Source organism: Morus notabilis, unplaced genomic scaffold (assembly GCF_000414095.1).
Source record: "Morus notabilis unplaced genomic scaffold, ASM41409v2 Scaffold241, whole genome shotgun sequence".
Taxonomy (NCBI): Eukaryota; Viridiplantae; Streptophyta; class Magnoliopsida; order Rosales; family Moraceae; genus Morus; species Morus notabilis.
In genome coordinates this window covers 499476-516251 of record NW_010358037.1, presented here as the reverse complement: position 1 = coordinate 516251, position 16776 = coordinate 499476, and the positions used below count along the sequence as shown (strand labels likewise).

Sequence of the window (16776 nt, the reverse complement as noted above, 5' to 3'; positions counted from 1 at the left end):
GGAGGGTTCTGTTGGCTAGTCATCTTCAAAGAGTAAAAATAGGCATATCATAAGAGCTAGTGCACCATACAACAACTGGCCAACTTGACAAGACCACCAAGACTTTTTAATTTATTGTGGGTCAACATAAAAGGGCGTTTCTGTTTGAAACGTCATAAATGGTGGGGGAGATATTTGCTGCAGAGACACTGAATTTGGAGCTACAACGTGTGCCACTAGTTTGTGGCTATGGAATTAGGACCGCACACGATGCGCTTGAATAGACTCCTATTGTGTAATGTGTAATTGTGTATGGCCTTGGCCTACAAAACCTACAACTGCTTACCTCTATTTAAGTTTTCGGTTCTTATGAACTTTTTCCCTGATTTTGTCAGTGGCCAGTCAATTTATTGGCCGGTCATCATATTTATCAGCCCTTAAAAAAAAAAAAAAAAAAAAAAAAAAAAAAAAACCCTATATGATAAGGCATACTTTTAAACCGTCACGTCCTTGTGAAGTTTTGTTAAAGAGTCCTATTTTGCTTAGTGAAATGACGTCCTATTAGTAAAGTATATTTTCTCCAAAAAAGAAGAGTGAATTATGATGGAGAGCAGTTATTGGTTCAGTGAGCTTTGAATTGAATTCTACCAAAGGAAAAAACAAAAAACAAAAAATCAAACTTTGAATTTGAAATTCTATCTTACTCATGGTCATGAAATTACAAGGGAAATGTCATATTTCCAACGTAATAATAACAATACTGTCAATAATAATAATAATAATAATAAAGGAGACTGATAGGCATCCATTTGTCAACGCCATGTGGGATAAACTGCTCACCGCATTTACACTTCTAGAAGGAATAACGGAAAAATTTTGCTTTCGAACGCATGGCAACAACACCACAATGGGGGTGGAAAAAGGCGTACGCAACGGTGGGAAACCGAAAAAGGCATACTGTAACGCCCTGTATTGGAATCAATAACCGCACAAGAGTTGAAAATTTAGTCATACAATTATTGATAATGTCATCCAGGAACTACAATTTTTTTTTCTTACCGGAAATTACAAAGGAGCTACTAATTTACACCTACGGTATAACTATTGGGCATTACCTGCCAAAAGAAGAAAAAAAAGAGTAAAGATTGAACAGGAAAGAGCAACATGATTGGAACTTCAGTGGAAAAACAGCACTACAGTAGCCACCCCCTTAAATCTTGCTGAAACCGCATGCCACTGAGAGACTACAATCTGCATGTATTTTTTATGCAAACCTTCCAGTTAATACCATCATCAGCCAGTTATACAGAAACGAAATTTCATAAAGCCCAGAACGGCTTTCGAGCTGCTGCTGCTGCTGTGGGGCCTTGATTTCTACCAAGTGGTTCTTCGGTGTTTTCCTCGAAGTCATCATCATCATCCCCGTATTCCATCAACTTCACCAAAGTATCTGAAATAATTAAAGGGGATGAGACAAATTTGGATAAAAACTTGAAAACAAAAAGTGAAACCATGCAGTGTTCTCTTAAAGATTATACCCCTACTTATGTTAGGCAACTAAAACAAGCACCATAAACAGGGCCAAAAATTCAAAAACATACCCGGGACAGGATTAGATTTTGTTTTGTTAGGGATATCGATCTTGTCATGCCCTTTCAAAGTGGAAGTTGATGACGTAAATTTTGGCGGTGGAGGTGGTGGGGGCATGGTTATTGATGGGGGTGGCAGCATTCCATTAGATGTTGCCGAGACCAACTTCTTTGGAGCTGGCATAGTTGACACATTCCTAACACCCAGATCTGCTGATACTTCAACTGCCTTTAAAAATTCAGAACCCTACAGTGAGTTAGCAGAAGAAACCCCAGCATATCTCAATATTATTAAATAACGGATGTGCATGAGTATTGAATACACTACATAACAATAGGAGAAGGATTAATATTTACAGCCATACTCGACATTTATTTTAGTACACATAAATTTACCGATAGATACAAAAAGGGGGAAAAGACATGAAGCATTGTACATGCAATGCGAGTCGCTTTAGGTGGATATGAAGTTCTAATTTATCTCATTCCAAGGCAGATAGGAATAAATGTAGCACTCGAAAATCTCAAACTGAGTTAAGAAATGCAGGTTGATAGCATTCAGGCTGGTATATGAAACGTAGCCAAATTTCAATGCAGTGAATCTTCTAAGAACAACTCAATATATTGACATACTTTTAACATTCTCTACTGTTTTTGAAATAATAGCTATGTCAATGCCACTGGAATAACGATGGCATTGTTCATTTCGACTCAAGTGATATTGCTACAGTGTTTTCTCTCACATAAATTCAATTTTTTTTGCTACAGTGTTTTCCTCTCACATACACAACCCAAGTCATGACTTGAGTTGTGCAAATGAACACACTCTATAATTGTCTGAAAATGTCTATTCAGCATCTTGCACATATTAAAACCAGTGAATGCTAACAAAAACCCTTGTCTAGGAGACGAGGAGTTTGGATCTCAAATGCAAGGTTGTATCATCAAGAAAGCCAATGCTGGTAATATTGCAATGGAAACACACAGTATCTGCAAGCTAGTTAAGAATATTGGCAAACTACAAAATTTAAACCAAGTTGCATGAAAGCTAGAATTGCCCACTGATAAAGGTTTCAGTAAGCGCCTCCTCATGGCACCTCCAGAAGTGAATACCCTGTGAAACATACAAACCAATTGCCCAATAGAGGTCCACTATCGGCTAGTTAGCTTCATAGAAGGTCAGAGAAAATACCTGGAATAGTGAGTACTGCAAGTTAGAACAAAAGGTATGATTGTAGATCAATGACAATATAAAATATAGAAGTAAAACTAAAAACTAAAATTTAAATTTAAATTTAAACAATGCAGCATGCAACAACAAAATTTACAGTTTATGAGCCTGACATATGGGTCCACAATTCTATTTTTGGCCAATATTAAATTTACTAATTGATTTCAATCTACCACAAAAACTCAAAGCAGAAGATTTGAATCATCAATGCAAGCCTTTTCGAAATAGATATAGAACAAAGTGCAAGTGCAACCTTTCTTATTCTATTCCTTTAGTTTTCTCCATACTGCAATGTGTTATACACATCCCACACCTATACCTGAAGACCAACATGCAGAAAAAATGCATTGATACCTGAATGGGCTTCGCAGAACCCTTTGAACCAATCGGTAACTCCTGAAACTTCCGCCTTTGCTGAGTCCGTTTATCCTTCTCATGGTTAGAGCTAACACTCAACTTTGGTTCCCTGCTTGGGACTAGTGTTGCGGGGCCAGCCGTAGCACTGAGGGGAGAAGATGACTGTCTAAGGGCTAGGGCAACTTGTTGCAAAGGCGTGGCTTGAGGATATATCCCACCATATCCACTATAGCTCGTTCCACCGGGAAACAGAGGTTGCGACGAGTCCACCTGAGATTGTCCACAGTTTAAAAGCCCTCCAGGTTGAGATACATTTCCTTGAGAAAAGACAGTAGAGATTCCAGCAGTCCTAACCGAGGAAATGGGAGGAATTGGTGTAATAGCCACGGTCGAAGCAGTCAATCCAGTAGCTGAACTTGTAGTCGCATCTACATTACTAGAATTCAGAACTCCAGCCAACAACTGCTGTGGGGGTGGAACGGCACCGTATACCTGCTGTGGGGGTGGAACAGCACTATAAACCTTAGATGAGGAAACCCTATAACAGTGAGAAAATGGCCACAAGTTATCTCCAATATGGGATAGAAAACGATAGCAAAAACAAACTGACTAACATAAAATTATATTTGTGTATCAAAACAATGGATCTTCTCATGGAGAAGAGCAAGAGCTCCACAAAGTGGGTGGAACAAATAGTCAAATACTTCATACTATTGTGAAATATAACAAGTTCCGATACCCACCAATAAAATACCCCATGAAAGACATCAAAAATTATACAAAATAAGGTCGAGGTTTCTGCTAATGCGGAACTACAAACTTTCATTAAGAAAAAAGAAGCACAAATCCCACAAACCTTACATCGGCAGAATGCACGTAGACCTGAGTAATGTTCAGAACATTTTACACCCTAACATTATAGTAAAGATTATTACCTGGAGACACCACACTCTACACTGATTGTATCCAAAAGGTTCTCAGCCAAACGCCTAGCATCTTCAAGACTTTTTGGATTATTGCTCGACAAGAACAAATGTAGCCGTTGTTGTCCTTCTGCAAGAAATAACAGAAGATAATAGATTATACTAATTAATACAAAGCATAGTATAGTATCCATATAGTATAGTATCCATAGCAGACCACACTAGTGTCATATTGCATGAATGAAGCAAGGAAGTACCTTCAACAGATGGACTTTCAGTATTTCCTGAGCCATGACCTCTGAGGATGACAGTAGCTCCTGTTTCATTCATAATGTGATTTATATACTGGTCCTGCATGTACAAAAGCGAAACAGCACCAACACAAAAACAACTCTCCCAATCGTATGGAGATGTCACATAAAGCTTCAAATGTTAGAATCCGTTAACTTCATAACGTGCATTATGATTCAAAAAATAGAATAAGAAAAAAATAAAAATGTCCAAAAAACAGAAATACTAGATGATGCAGACATATACAAGCAGATATCTCAAAAAGTATGCCTAACCTTGTATCAACTCAATTTGTTACCATATGTTGTACTTGAAAAAAGGTTATAAAGTAGAGAGTAACTATTTTGGTTACCAATTTAAGGTACATAAAGAGAAGGGAAAGAACTGAAATGTTCAAAGAATAAGGAAGAGACTTCCTTAACCATCAAAGAAAAGTTTAATACACTGACAACTGGAGAGTGGAACTCACATTTGGGCCACGAATTCGAGATGTAATGTTCAATGAAGGGTCCGCATCAAAACCCAAAAAAACACATGTGCTCAGTGCATGAGTATCCTGATAAAAAGACAAGGCTGTGTTGATCATCAATAGATCATAGAATACTGAAGCTTCACTACATTGAGCAATGGGTGAAGAGTGGGACCTACCGTTGGTAAATTATGACCCTGTTTCAGCATTTCTTCAACCATGGCAGCAGCACAATCAACAGCAAGAACTCGTTCTGCCATGTCTTTCAACTGCAAAGGAAGCCCATAATCAACCCTCCGTTTATTGTAACTACCAAAGAGAAGGAAATTGAAACTTTGCATATTTACATTAATAAGCATCTTGAACATGAAAAAAAAAAAAAAAAAAAAATGTTGCAAGGAGCGAGAGTGCCCACGCATACATCTAAGCAAGAACATAATTTTCAGCTATTCCTTCTATGACCAAAGACAAAAGAAGAAAACTTCCACGGCGGGGAGAAAGGAAAAAAAAATCTCAACAGTAATGGCATGCAAACCGTAGTCAAAACATTTCATAAATATCTTTTCAACAATTGAAAAACAAAAATTCAAACTTCCACCACTTACACGATTATACCAAAACTCAGCAAATCATTTAAATATCATCTATGCTACCTAAAGAATTGATCAATGCTTACATGAGCCCCTGCAGAGATATGGAGATACAATGGCTTCTCACCATCAGATGGTGCGTTTGGCGGACGATACTTTCCCCTGCAATGGCAATTAAACAGATGCATCATACGCATGAGCTAAAAACATTATTAATTGATTCCAGGAAGCCTTTAAGAAAGAACAAACCTTGTTATCACCACAGCACCAGTGCATCTTTGAATCTGCAAAGAAAGAACCAGAATCCAACAATGTCTTAAAAATCAAAATAATAATAATAACAGTAATAACTGAAACGAAAACAAAAGACTGTTAATAAACTAATGAAAACATGAAATAAGCAGATTCACCTCCTCTTGTGTCTGGCGTTTTGTGAGCTTGTAGCGAACAGAAGACTCCGCGTCATTGATTACGATTTCCCGTGCTATTAATTCATCTTGAATCTTGGGCTGAATAGCACAAATCATTTAAAAACCAACACATATCAATTAGAGTTAAAAAAAAAAAAAAAAAAAAAAAAAAAAAAAAAAAAAAAAAGAGAGAACATTTTGTTTCCAAAATCGAAAAACTCGATCAACATAGGTATCATAAAGCCATCGAAATTGAAGGACAACCCAGAAAGGGATCTCACTTGGGTTAACTTCGAGACTATTGCAGCAGCATGTTGCTGTAACAAAGGCGCCTGAATCACCTTGGAAACATTACTAGAGCTAACTGCAAGTGGGTGGTTCATCAAAACAGGAGTTGCACCAGGAACTAAAACTCCTCCAAGAGTTCCCATGGCTGCTATTGGGACAATCCCAGGCACTGCAAGCCCAGCTGAAACCAAGGACTCTGCAGGTTGATCCCATTTTCTCTTCTTTCTGTAACAATCGTTAAAATAATAGAGTTTCCATTATTCTTTTCTCTTCCCTTTCTCCCAAAATTGCTAAAAATCAGAAATTTTTTGTGGGTAGAACTCATCAATTAGACAAAACTCAAAGACATGAGCATCCAAAAAAATGGCCAATTATCGGTTTCAAGTATTTTATGAACTCGGATTTCTTCTAGAAAAATACAAAAATACAAAAAAAAAAAAAAAAAAACTCATATTTATGACGTATCGAGTGAGAGGCATTGATCAAAGATTCAAAAGAGTGATTAAAATCACAGAAACATGACAAAAAGAACGAAGACCCAAAGGAATTGATTGAAGATTGTGTTTGTGAAGTGTATGAAAATTAGGGTTTAAGAAATGAAGGAGATTAACAAAATCAAAACTCAAAAACTACCTTTGCCTTGTCTGAGAGGAGGAATCGCCGGCGACGGTGGATTCTTGGGAAGAAACGGAGGCGGCAGTTTCCGTTTCCGATGTCATTGTCGGATTGGGTTTTCCGATTTCCTGAGAATGAATTTTCTCTAATTCAACGAGAATCGCTTTCTTCTGTCGTCGGAACCTGGGAGTTTTAGGAACTCATGGCGGCACGATTGAAAATAGTTTTAAAATAATTTTATTTTTTTACGTGAAAATAAAAATAAAAACGTTTTAATTTTAGACACAAATTAATTTTAAAAATATGTTTAATAATTTTATTAACAAATTATTTTAATATAAAAAATTTTTATTAATATATTTTTTTCTCCCTAGAGAAGAAAAAATAAAAAAAATAACTAATTATTAAAAATAATTTTTATTTCTCTCTCATTTTATATAAAATTAAAAATTTATTTTAATTTTAATTTTTTATCTTTTTTTGTGTTAAATACCGGTTTTAAAACGTGCCCATATTTTGAAAAAAAATACATAATAAGCTTTACTGGAAAAGAACTGTTGAAGCTGGGATAATTCAGCTGTTGCGCATGGCTGTAAACCACAACGTCGGAGGTTCGAGCCTTTCTTCTAGCGGTATTTTATTTGGCGAAAAAACAAATTTTTGCTTGTAGTTTAAATAAAATTTTGGAAAAGAAAATTTCACTCTTGGGGGCATTCCGAGAATTGAACTCGGGACCTCTCGCACCCTAAGCAAGAATCATACCACTAGACCAAATGCCCTTTTGAGATTAACACTTTTCAATATAATATATATAAATAATTAACCTCCCTCAACATTAAAAAGGGAGGGAGAAGTCAAACGTGCCGTACCAACCCAGGCCCGCCACGGGCCTGGGCTGGGCCTGAGGGAGGACCCTCAGGTTCAGCACTGGCCCATGCCCTCGTCCATAAGGACTAGTGTTGGGCCCGAGCTCAGGCCCTTCATGGGCCGACCCTGACCCTTTTAAATTTTTTTTGTAATATTTAATTTAAAAAAAAGAAAATATATCATATGCCCTCAAAAGATGTAATTTTATTGAATTGAGATAATACAAATAAATATACATAAATGACTAACTCGTTAAAAACCTTGCCAAGTAAAATCCGTAGGGAAATCGGGACAAAACCTTACTGAAGGAAAAAAGAGTACACTATTCTAGGATAAGTAAATTACAAACCCTAAGTGCTTCCAGAAAATTTTGTTATGTCTAAGTTAAAAAAATATTCTTGAATTGAATCATATGTATATTGTTGTTTTCGTCTTCTGGCATCTTCTCAGTCTTTAATGCACATTAGTCCCTCCAAGAAATCCGGATACATTTTACTTCTCTACTCGTCAAGAATTCAGTTGCTTGCACTAAATGTTTGCTCTGATGCTACCGTTGACACTGGAGTTGTCAGAATGTCACAGGCTATTACGGACAGTGTTGGAAAATGATCAGTCTTGCTCCCCCACCACTGTAAGATGTCCAGTTTGTCGTCATCGATTATAAAATTTGATTCAAAATATTTTATCAATTCGGTAGACGCTTATGTTGATGACGATCCTGGTGTTTTCTCTTTCTTCTTCAAGAAGCTCCACAATGAGCTTTTTGGTCTCGAACTGCTTGTTGACATCGATGTTCCATGTTCTTTTTGACATGTTCCGTATTTTACTTCATACAAATTAAATAATTTTTCTAACATTTTTCTAGCATCAGTAATAGTTAGTAGCATATAAATACCTAAATTTTCTGCCGTAGCAGTCATTAAAGATTCGATCTCATCTACTCCGCATCTAGGATCTAAAATGGTTGCTAATGCATATAACATAGGACAATCGGACCAATAACTTTTAAATTTAAAAGGAGTTCCACTTATGTCTCATATCAGTTGGAAACTTTCTTAGGCGCATATGGCTATTCATGCAATATTGATATTGTTGGAATTCTTGGAGCCGAGCTCCATAACTAGATATGAAGGATAAAGATTCTCTAATATTTGTTAGGTTAGGAGAAATATATTTAATTATTGCTTCAATTACTAAATTTATTATGTGACACCCACCAAACGCTGATTTCAAACTACGTTTAAACATGTTAATTGTAGCCGTGTTAGCTGACGTATTATCAAAAGTGATAGTTAAAACTTTATCTTCTATCCCATAAAACCAAAAAAATTTCATTATTGTCCAAAAATAACATTTGCATTATGAGGAAATGGACATAAACGAAAATCTATTATTCTCTTTGTAAAACTCATTCATCGTCAACATAATGCACCGTGATGTATAAATATCTAGTTTTATTGCACCCCTCCTATAGATCAGAAGTACAAGATATAGTAGCATTAAAAGATTATTAACTAGAGATTCTCTCATTGCATAAAGCACTTTCATGCAATCAAAACAAGCTGTATTTCTACTTACCTATTTAAATTGCAGACAAAAGGTCGTATGTATAAATTCTTCAAACGTTGCATCATCTGCAAAAGAAGGAGGTAATTTGGCACTAGCTAAAAATTTAGCTAGTGCCTCACGAGCACGTTGTGCTTCATATGTAAAATTATGCAACCCTTGTGATGTGAGTGATAGTGTTTGTTGGCAGGAGTCCACACTCCCACCTTAGTGCAACGGTAGACATGCTTTCCAATGTTTATCCAGATGACCAGTACCCCCACATTTTTTTATTAGAAAAAGTATTTTTTACAATATTTACATACCGCACAAATTTCCATTTTACCTGTTTTTCGATTTGGTCGGGGATCCCTGTGAAATGTTATCATGCGGGAGAAGTTCGCGGTCTTTTTCCCCTGCTACGTTCCCCAACTTCCTCGTTGTGCACTGAAGCATTATCAACCAGAGTAATTTTCGGTTCAGTGGGGATGGTGTTGTGGGCCAAAATTTCATCCTCGTAAAATGACTCATCACCAAGCTCATGTAGAGCAGTGAAATCAAGGAAATTTAATGCGGCCATTTTTTGAAGAAAAAAAAACATAAACTAATTTAATTCGTTCATTTATAAATAATAAAAAAATATAAATAAACTTGAGTAATACAATGTTATGTAACAAAATTGATAAGTATAATGCCTTTTTATTTCAAAATTTCTGAAAATTGATTTAATTTTGTAAATGAAAGAGCAAGAAAATGAGTAATCGAGAGAGAAAAGCTTAGAATCAATATCAAAGAGACAAGATGAGAAATAGAATGAGAGTGAGATGAGAAGTTGATAGTAAATTATTGTGTGAGATTTAAGGTGGGATTTAGGGGTATTTATAGATGAATTTTTGGTACATTTCTCAACTTGTGACGGTTTGGCAGTCGACGGGCCCAACGGTCACAAGCTGGCGGGCCGAATCATGCGTGGGTCAGGCCGAACAAATGTCGAATTCGGGCTTGGGCCGAACTGGGCTTGGGCCGCAGGCTGAGAAGCCGTAGCCCAGCCCTAGCCCATCAAATGTGTCGGCCTGACATGGCCCGTAACAGTACCATACCGGGCTGTGCCGAACCCGGCACTGTTACAGGCTGGGTCGGGCCGTCCATGGATGGTCCGGCCCATTTGACACCTCTAAGGAGGATAGGAAGGGGTGGCAGTTTTGTCGTGTTTGTATTAATTTTCATCTTGAATTTGAGTCGACCCACATGTCACCCATTTAGTAAAAAATATTAGTCTAATTTATATTGTGTAGTTAATTTAAATAAAGAGTAATTTTGACAAATACTCTTTAAAAGTACATGGGTCAGGATTTTTACCATTTACTCTTGATTCATAATCTTTTTAGTTAAATAATTATACTAACAAAAGGGTATTTATAAAGAATAAAGGGCAAAAGTCTAAACTCATACACTCTTATAGGTAAATTTTGTAATTTTCTTATTAATAATTTAAGTGTTAATTTATGTACTTAGTCCATATATTTGTATTTTATATTACTAATATAAGCGACAAATCTTATATTTTCATAGTATTCAAATTAAATCTATTAAAAAGTTTTTGTCCAAAAATATTTATCCATATTTGTATGTATTTTAAATAAAAAATTTAATAAATTGAGTTAATTCAAGTCAATTTCGTGTCAATCTTATCTCCATGTTTGTCTCGTGTCTAATGTCGCAAGTCAATTGTCATCCTGACACATACCAACACATTAACTATCGTAAAGACAATAGTTATGCTCATTAACACTATTTTGTAAGAAGAAAAGAAAATGGGTGGGAAAGAAAAATTATAATGCGTAGAAAATTAGAGTGATAGAAAATATTTTAATTTTTTTTTATTTGTTTTGTATGATAGTGTAGAAAGAAAATAAATCTACATTTCCTTATTTGATATTGGAAGTGAAACTAAAGAGATGAAAAAATTATTATTGGTGTAATTATTTTTTTGCCCAAATATTTTTATTAATATTTTTTTCTAATAAAAATATAAATAATACAGTATTCAACATCAAATTATTATTGGTGTAATTACTTTTTTGCTCAAATATTTTTATTAATATTTTTTTCTAATAAAAATATAAATAATACAGTATTCAACATCAAATTATTATTTGTGTAATTACTTTTTTGCCTAAATATTTTTATTAATATTTTTTTCTAATAAAAATATAAATAATACATATTCAACATCAAATTAACTTAAAAAATTCATGTAACTTATATATATATTCCATCTATATTATATATACATACACACACATACGTATATAAAAGTACAAAAATATAGTTAAACTTATATAGAATTAATGCATCAGTAATTTTTCTAAGGTTTAAATACAACAAAATAGCAACTAGTTACAGTAACATGCTAATTGAAGTTCTTGTCCCCGTGTATATGAAGTCTTGTAGCATCCCACGGTTGTCCCCTATATAATTTGCTGAAGGTTCAAATACAACAAAAAAGTGACTAGCATACTATGCATCCACTATTGTAAAGTAAGCGAAATTTACAAAACTTTCCATAAAAGTATTAGTTTGTATGATCATATATATTTCTCAATATTCACTTGTAGTCAAATATCAACAAAAAGCATGTGTGTTCAACTAAGTACCATGTAAATATATTTACCAAAAGAGTTATACACTGGTGTGACTACTAAACTTCTAAACTATATGATTTCAGTTTTCATTGCTGTACATCATCTTCAAGAGCAACTCATAGCGACGATGACTTGAAACTACAAAGAAAGCTCGTGTTTGTGATGCACTTTTGATTAAAAATAGAAAAGCTTCCAATTGAAGATGATCAAGAACTTCAATGTTCATTACTTCAGTATAAACTTTTTCTTCTGAATAGATACGTGGTTGTGCTTTTTCAGCAATAGCATTGCCCTCTCTAATTGCATCAACCGCATTACTCATGCCAGAGTAAAGCATTCCAATATGCTTGTCAAATGAACCAATCATGGAAGCTTTTCTTTTTACACCTATGGTGCATTTGTAACTTGAGAATTATTCTGTGGGGATAATAGTTCAACAGTATAAATATTTACCTCATCAAACTGTTCAACACTGACAGATTGGTTGGAGTTAGTTTCCCTCTGCCATTGTCAAACTTTCTATTTTGCACTAGCAGCAGCATCACGATTAGCTCTATCATTTGCAAAACTCTCACTTAATTTGTCATAATATTGGATCTCAGTGTGCCTCCATTTCTTTACATTAGGTTTAGCCTATAAATTTACACCAAGAATGATAAAAATACTTATAACATGTAAAGTATAAAAGCTTATATATAACAGAGAATGTAAGCATAAATTTTAAACACAAAAAAAAAAATTACATAAAAATATGAGCAATGGTGTAATTGCATTATATACACCATCTGTATCACATAGCAAATAACTTGTACACCAACCCTACGCCTACATCTTTCCCAACTTCTAAAAAGTCTTGTATTAGTTTCTTTATGAATGTCTAGTTGATTACACTCCAAAACATTATCCTCTTGACCTTCCTTGAAACTCCATTCGAAATTTATCATCTACTTGGAAATGGTTCTAATCAAAATTATATATAGGATACCAATGCAATGTATCTTAAAAATAAATATAAATACGAGAATTAATTTTTTTGTTGAAAAGAGTCGATAGTATTCTTAATCAGCACATATATTCTCCAACTATTCACACAAATTTAATTCTATTCACATATTAAGGAAAACTCATAACAGTAATAACATCTAATTCATTATATAGAAAGAATAACAGCATAATGTTAAAAAATAAAAAGAAAAATCTAAAAAAAAAACAAACATCATGAAAATCTAAATAAAATACAGCATATCCCATTGAACATAGGCAATTACCATAAATCCAAATTAGAATGAAGACGTCATGACAACAATTTAGGAAAAAAGAAAACAAGGAGAAACTTTGCAGTAAATAGAATATATTCACATTCAATTCAAAAACCCATAGCATTAGAATCCATTAGAGCTTTCCAAATTATCATTTAACCAATTTAGTCCTTAAAAAAAATTGAAACTTCTCAAATAACATACAACGTTGATATTACAAAAATAAAAACAAATTTTAGACTATTAAATTGTAATAAAAAAAACACCATATTTACAATACTAAATAAATACAATTGAAAAAAGAATTCAAAGTTGAACATCGTTACAAAAACTTCATTTCCATATGATTTCCCCAAACCTTTTTGACCTTTGCAAGAATTTGACTAATCAATTGTTAGCAATTATATATTAATACAAAAGACTCATCCAAAGATACGATTAAAAATCTATGCCTTTCCAAAAGTGCATGAATCAATTTAACCCAATTAGATTATTTACAGCCAAGTAAAAAAAAAAAAAAAAGTCAGATTACTTACGAACTAACTTATAAAATTTACAAAAAAGAACAAAGGAAAATGTACAAGAAATGACAAGGGAGTGAGAGATTCATCCATAAAACTAATTTTAAAATTAAAATAAATTTAGACCACGTACCTTCAATCTTCAACAATAAAACTTACAAACAATGAGGAGTTTTTATGTCCATGAAAAGTGAGCTGAGTGGAGAGAGAGAGCTCTATTTATCTTTTCTTTTTGGCAAAAAAAAAAAAAAAGCGCCAATTTTATCCGTCAATTTTGAATGAAAAATGAGGACAATTTAGTAATTTAACTTCATCTGTGAGTTATCTATATTTTTCTTCTTAAAATAAAATCCACCCACTTTTAAAGAGATTGAATATAATGAGACCTACCAATAAAAATTTTCATTCAATTTTCTTTTCATTTCTAATTTTCTTTCTATCAAATAAGTTAATTTACTAATTTTTATCCCAAAATCCTTCTAACATTTTCTTTCCTTTCATTTTTCTTTCATACTAAACACATTGTAAGTGTCGAGAAAAATTCATGGCTCAGCGCTTGGGGCAATTGTCCCCACAATATGTGGACAAAAATTGTAATTGCGATTGTTTGATTGCAACTTGATCGATCGGGCTATCCAATGTATCCAAGCTCACTTGGAAAACTAAGTTCAAGTGTCAAATCACATAATTATTACTGAACAAAAATTGGTCGGTGTTTTGTTAAAATAAGTTCGTAATGTCCATCAACTTTTGCCATTTTGATTGATACTTGTTAAGAGAGAGACGGACTTCAGATGTTCTTGTCGAGTTGCATGCCTCATTATTTTAGCTTTAAGTGTAGATACAGAGGACTTAAATGTAGCCATCCCATCTCTCTTGAAAATGACTAAAGGGCTGCACATGCTGAAGAACACGTCCACACACTATTCAATTAGTGCTTGTCCTTCAAAAAAATAATAATAATAATTAAAAAAATCACGTAATTCACCTCCCGTTCCTATTGTCATTTTGTAAATTTAGACCTCGTTTACTTTGTGAATTTAAATTTTTAATTTGAGTTAAAATGTTATATTTTTTAAAAAATTTAAATTATAACAAAAAAAAATTAGATGTGATATTTTCTGAGAGTTTAACTTTAAAAATTTAAAACTAAAAATTTAAATCAGTGAAATGAACAATACCTTAGATCAGACCTAACATGCATCTTTGAAACCCGATTTTATTTTGGGCTAGTTGGTTCAGGATACAAATCTAAAAGGGAAAGACAAATACCCCTTAGAGTATATGAGTTTAAATTTTTACCATTTATTATTGATTAATATTATTTTTAATCAAATAACTATATTAATAAAAAAAATATCAATCAAGAACAAAAGTAAAAAATACATACTCATGCATTCCTCAATCTGAAAGTCTATTAGGATCCGACCAATTTGGTTAGTTTTTTTTTTTTTTTTTAGATTTTCTTTATAAGATTTTAAGTCATTATAGTTCACATGTTAGGCTTAGGCAACCCAAACTTATAGCTCCAATTTCAAGGTCACAATAATAAAATATTAACAATCTAATTTAATTTTACTCAAAAGACGACACAATTTTCACTTGCATCACTACCCACTCAAAATCACACACCGCATTAATACGATAACAATCTCAAATAAAGCTGTGAAATTTCTAATAATCTGTCTATATATATACTTAAAAGACTCGTGCGATTTCACTATTTCATTTATTTAGTGTTAAAAGACAAAAATTTCTAGTAATCTATCTATATATACTTAAAAGAGTTAAGAAATTGGCTTCTAATGAGCTCACGTGGTCTCCACTCTCTTTTTTTTAATTACTCTCTATTTTTCTCTCTTTTTTCATTTTTAGACACTTTTTATATTTTTCATCTCACTTTTTTTTTCCCTACCTATTGCTTTTTCTTTATTTTTCCCCACTATTGTCTATCCATTGATTTTAACAGTAAATTATTTTATTTGTTAAGAGAGAGAGAGGGACTTCAGACGTTTTTGTCCAGTTGCATGCCGCATTATTTTAGCTTCAAGTATTGTCGAACTCGAACATAAGTGTGGATAGAGAGGACTTATCCGCAGCCATCTCTCTTGAAAATATCTATTGGGCTGCACATGCTGAAGAATACGTCCGTCCACATCACTATTCAACTAGTGCTGGTACTTAAAAAAATAATAATAATTGTAATTAAAAAAAATAGCATCATTCACACCTCCTATTTTTATTGTCACTTTAAAAATCTCGAGTAGGTTCGTAAAATTAGGCATCATTCGTTTAATGGATTCGAGTTGAAATATAATATTTTTTTAGAGTTTTTAATTATAAAAATTTAAAATTAAAAATTTAAATCAGTAAAATAAACAAGATCTTATATCAGACCTTGAAATGTAATATTTTTTTAAAGTTTTTAATTATAAAAATTTAGAATTAAAAATTTAAATCAGTAAAATGAACAAGATCTTATATCAGACCCAACAGGCATCTTCGAAGCTCGATTTTAATTCTGGCCAATTGGGTCGGGATACAAATCTAAAAAGGGAAAGAAAAATACTCATTAAAATATATAAGTCTAAATTTTTACCTTTTATTATTAATTAATATTATTTTTAATCAAATAATTATATATACTCATGCATTCTGAGAGTAAGTTTAATAATCTTCTCAATGAAAGTTTATTAAGATCGGACTAATTTGGTTAGTTTGTTTTATTTTTTATTTTTGAATTTTTCTTATAAGATTTCAAGTCAGTATAGTCGACCGTCTTCTCACTTGGGTCAGAAGGTCTGATTTCACCTATCAGGCTTAGGCAGCCCAAACTTATAGCTTCAATTTGACGGTCATAATAATAAAATATTAATAATCTTATTTAATTTTACTCAAAGATGACACAATTTTTACTTGCATCACTGCCACTCAAAATCGCGCATCGCATTAATACGATAACAATCTCAAAATGAAGCTGTGAAATATAATTATGACACATCTTTGAAAGGAGAAAAAGACTCGTGCAATTTCACTATTTCATTTATTTAGTGCTAAAAGACAAAAACTTCTAATAATCTATCTATACATACTTAAAAGACTTAAAAGAATTGACTTCTAAAGAGGTCACGTGTTGACCTCCACTCTCTTTTTTTTTTCATTATTCTCTATTTTTCTCTCTTTTTTCATTTTTAGAC

The 16776-nt window shown here is 33.1% G+C and overlaps 1 protein-coding gene, 1 long non-coding RNA gene and 1 other non-coding gene across 6 annotated transcripts; all 3 read right to left on the bottom strand.

Annotated features, from left to right (window-relative positions):
* Nucleotides 1–905: 905 nt before the first annotated feature.
* On the bottom strand, nucleotides 906–6949 carry LOC21403889 (protein RIK). 4 transcript variants are annotated; one of them, XM_024161115.1, is made up of 13 exons: nucleotides 6761–6949; nucleotides 6121–6352; nucleotides 5840–5938; nucleotides 5679–5713; nucleotides 5516–5591; nucleotides 5019–5108; nucleotides 4840–4926; nucleotides 4337–4430; nucleotides 4092–4209; nucleotides 3511–3694; nucleotides 3154–3426; nucleotides 1581–1815; nucleotides 906–1429 (listed from the first exon to the last, which is right to left on the bottom strand). In XM_024161115.1, the coding sequence occupies exons 1-13, from the start codon at nucleotides 6844–6846 to the stop codon at nucleotides 1299–1301; spliced, it is 1740 nt and encodes a 579-aa protein (XP_024016883.1). In that variant the 5' UTR covers nucleotides 6847–6949; the 3' UTR covers nucleotides 906–1298. The 4 variants fall into 4 exon arrangements, with proteins under 4 accessions (XP_024016883.1, XP_024016881.1, XP_024016882.1 ...); XM_024161113.1 differs by having other exon boundaries at nucleotides 3154–3694; XM_024161114.1 differs by having other exon boundaries at nucleotides 1581–1797; nucleotides 3154–3694.
* Nucleotides 6950–7449: 500 nt separating this feature from the next.
* Nucleotides 7450–7521, bottom strand: TRNAP-AGG. The gene has a single exon. It is a non-coding gene; the product is annotated as a tRNA-Pro (tRNA).
* A 4004-nt stretch (nucleotides 7522–11525) lies between these two features.
* On the bottom strand, nucleotides 11526–13749 carry LOC112090272. Its single transcript, XR_002901570.1, has 3 exons — nucleotides 13713–13749; nucleotides 12253–12432; nucleotides 11526–11637 (listed from the first exon to the last, which is right to left on the bottom strand). It is a non-coding gene; the product is annotated as an uncharacterized LOC112090272 (long non-coding RNA).
* Between the last annotated feature and the right edge of the window lie 3027 nt (nucleotides 13750–16776).

Excerpts from the sequence above, each read along its gene's own strand:
- LOC21403889 (XM_024161113.1), bottom strand. The coding sequence starts at position 6,846 with ATGACATCGGAAACGGAAACTGCCGCCTCCGTTTCTTCCCAAGAATCC. Across the intron at positions 6,353-6,760 it reads TCCTCTCAGACAAGGCAAAG|AAAGAAGAGAAAATGGGATC; the intron begins GTAGTTTTTGAG and ends CGATTGTTACAG. Across the intron at positions 5,592-5,678 it reads GGTGCTGTGGTGATAACAAG|GGGAAAGTATCGTCCGCCAA; the intron begins GTTTGTTCTTTC and ends TTGCCATTGCAG.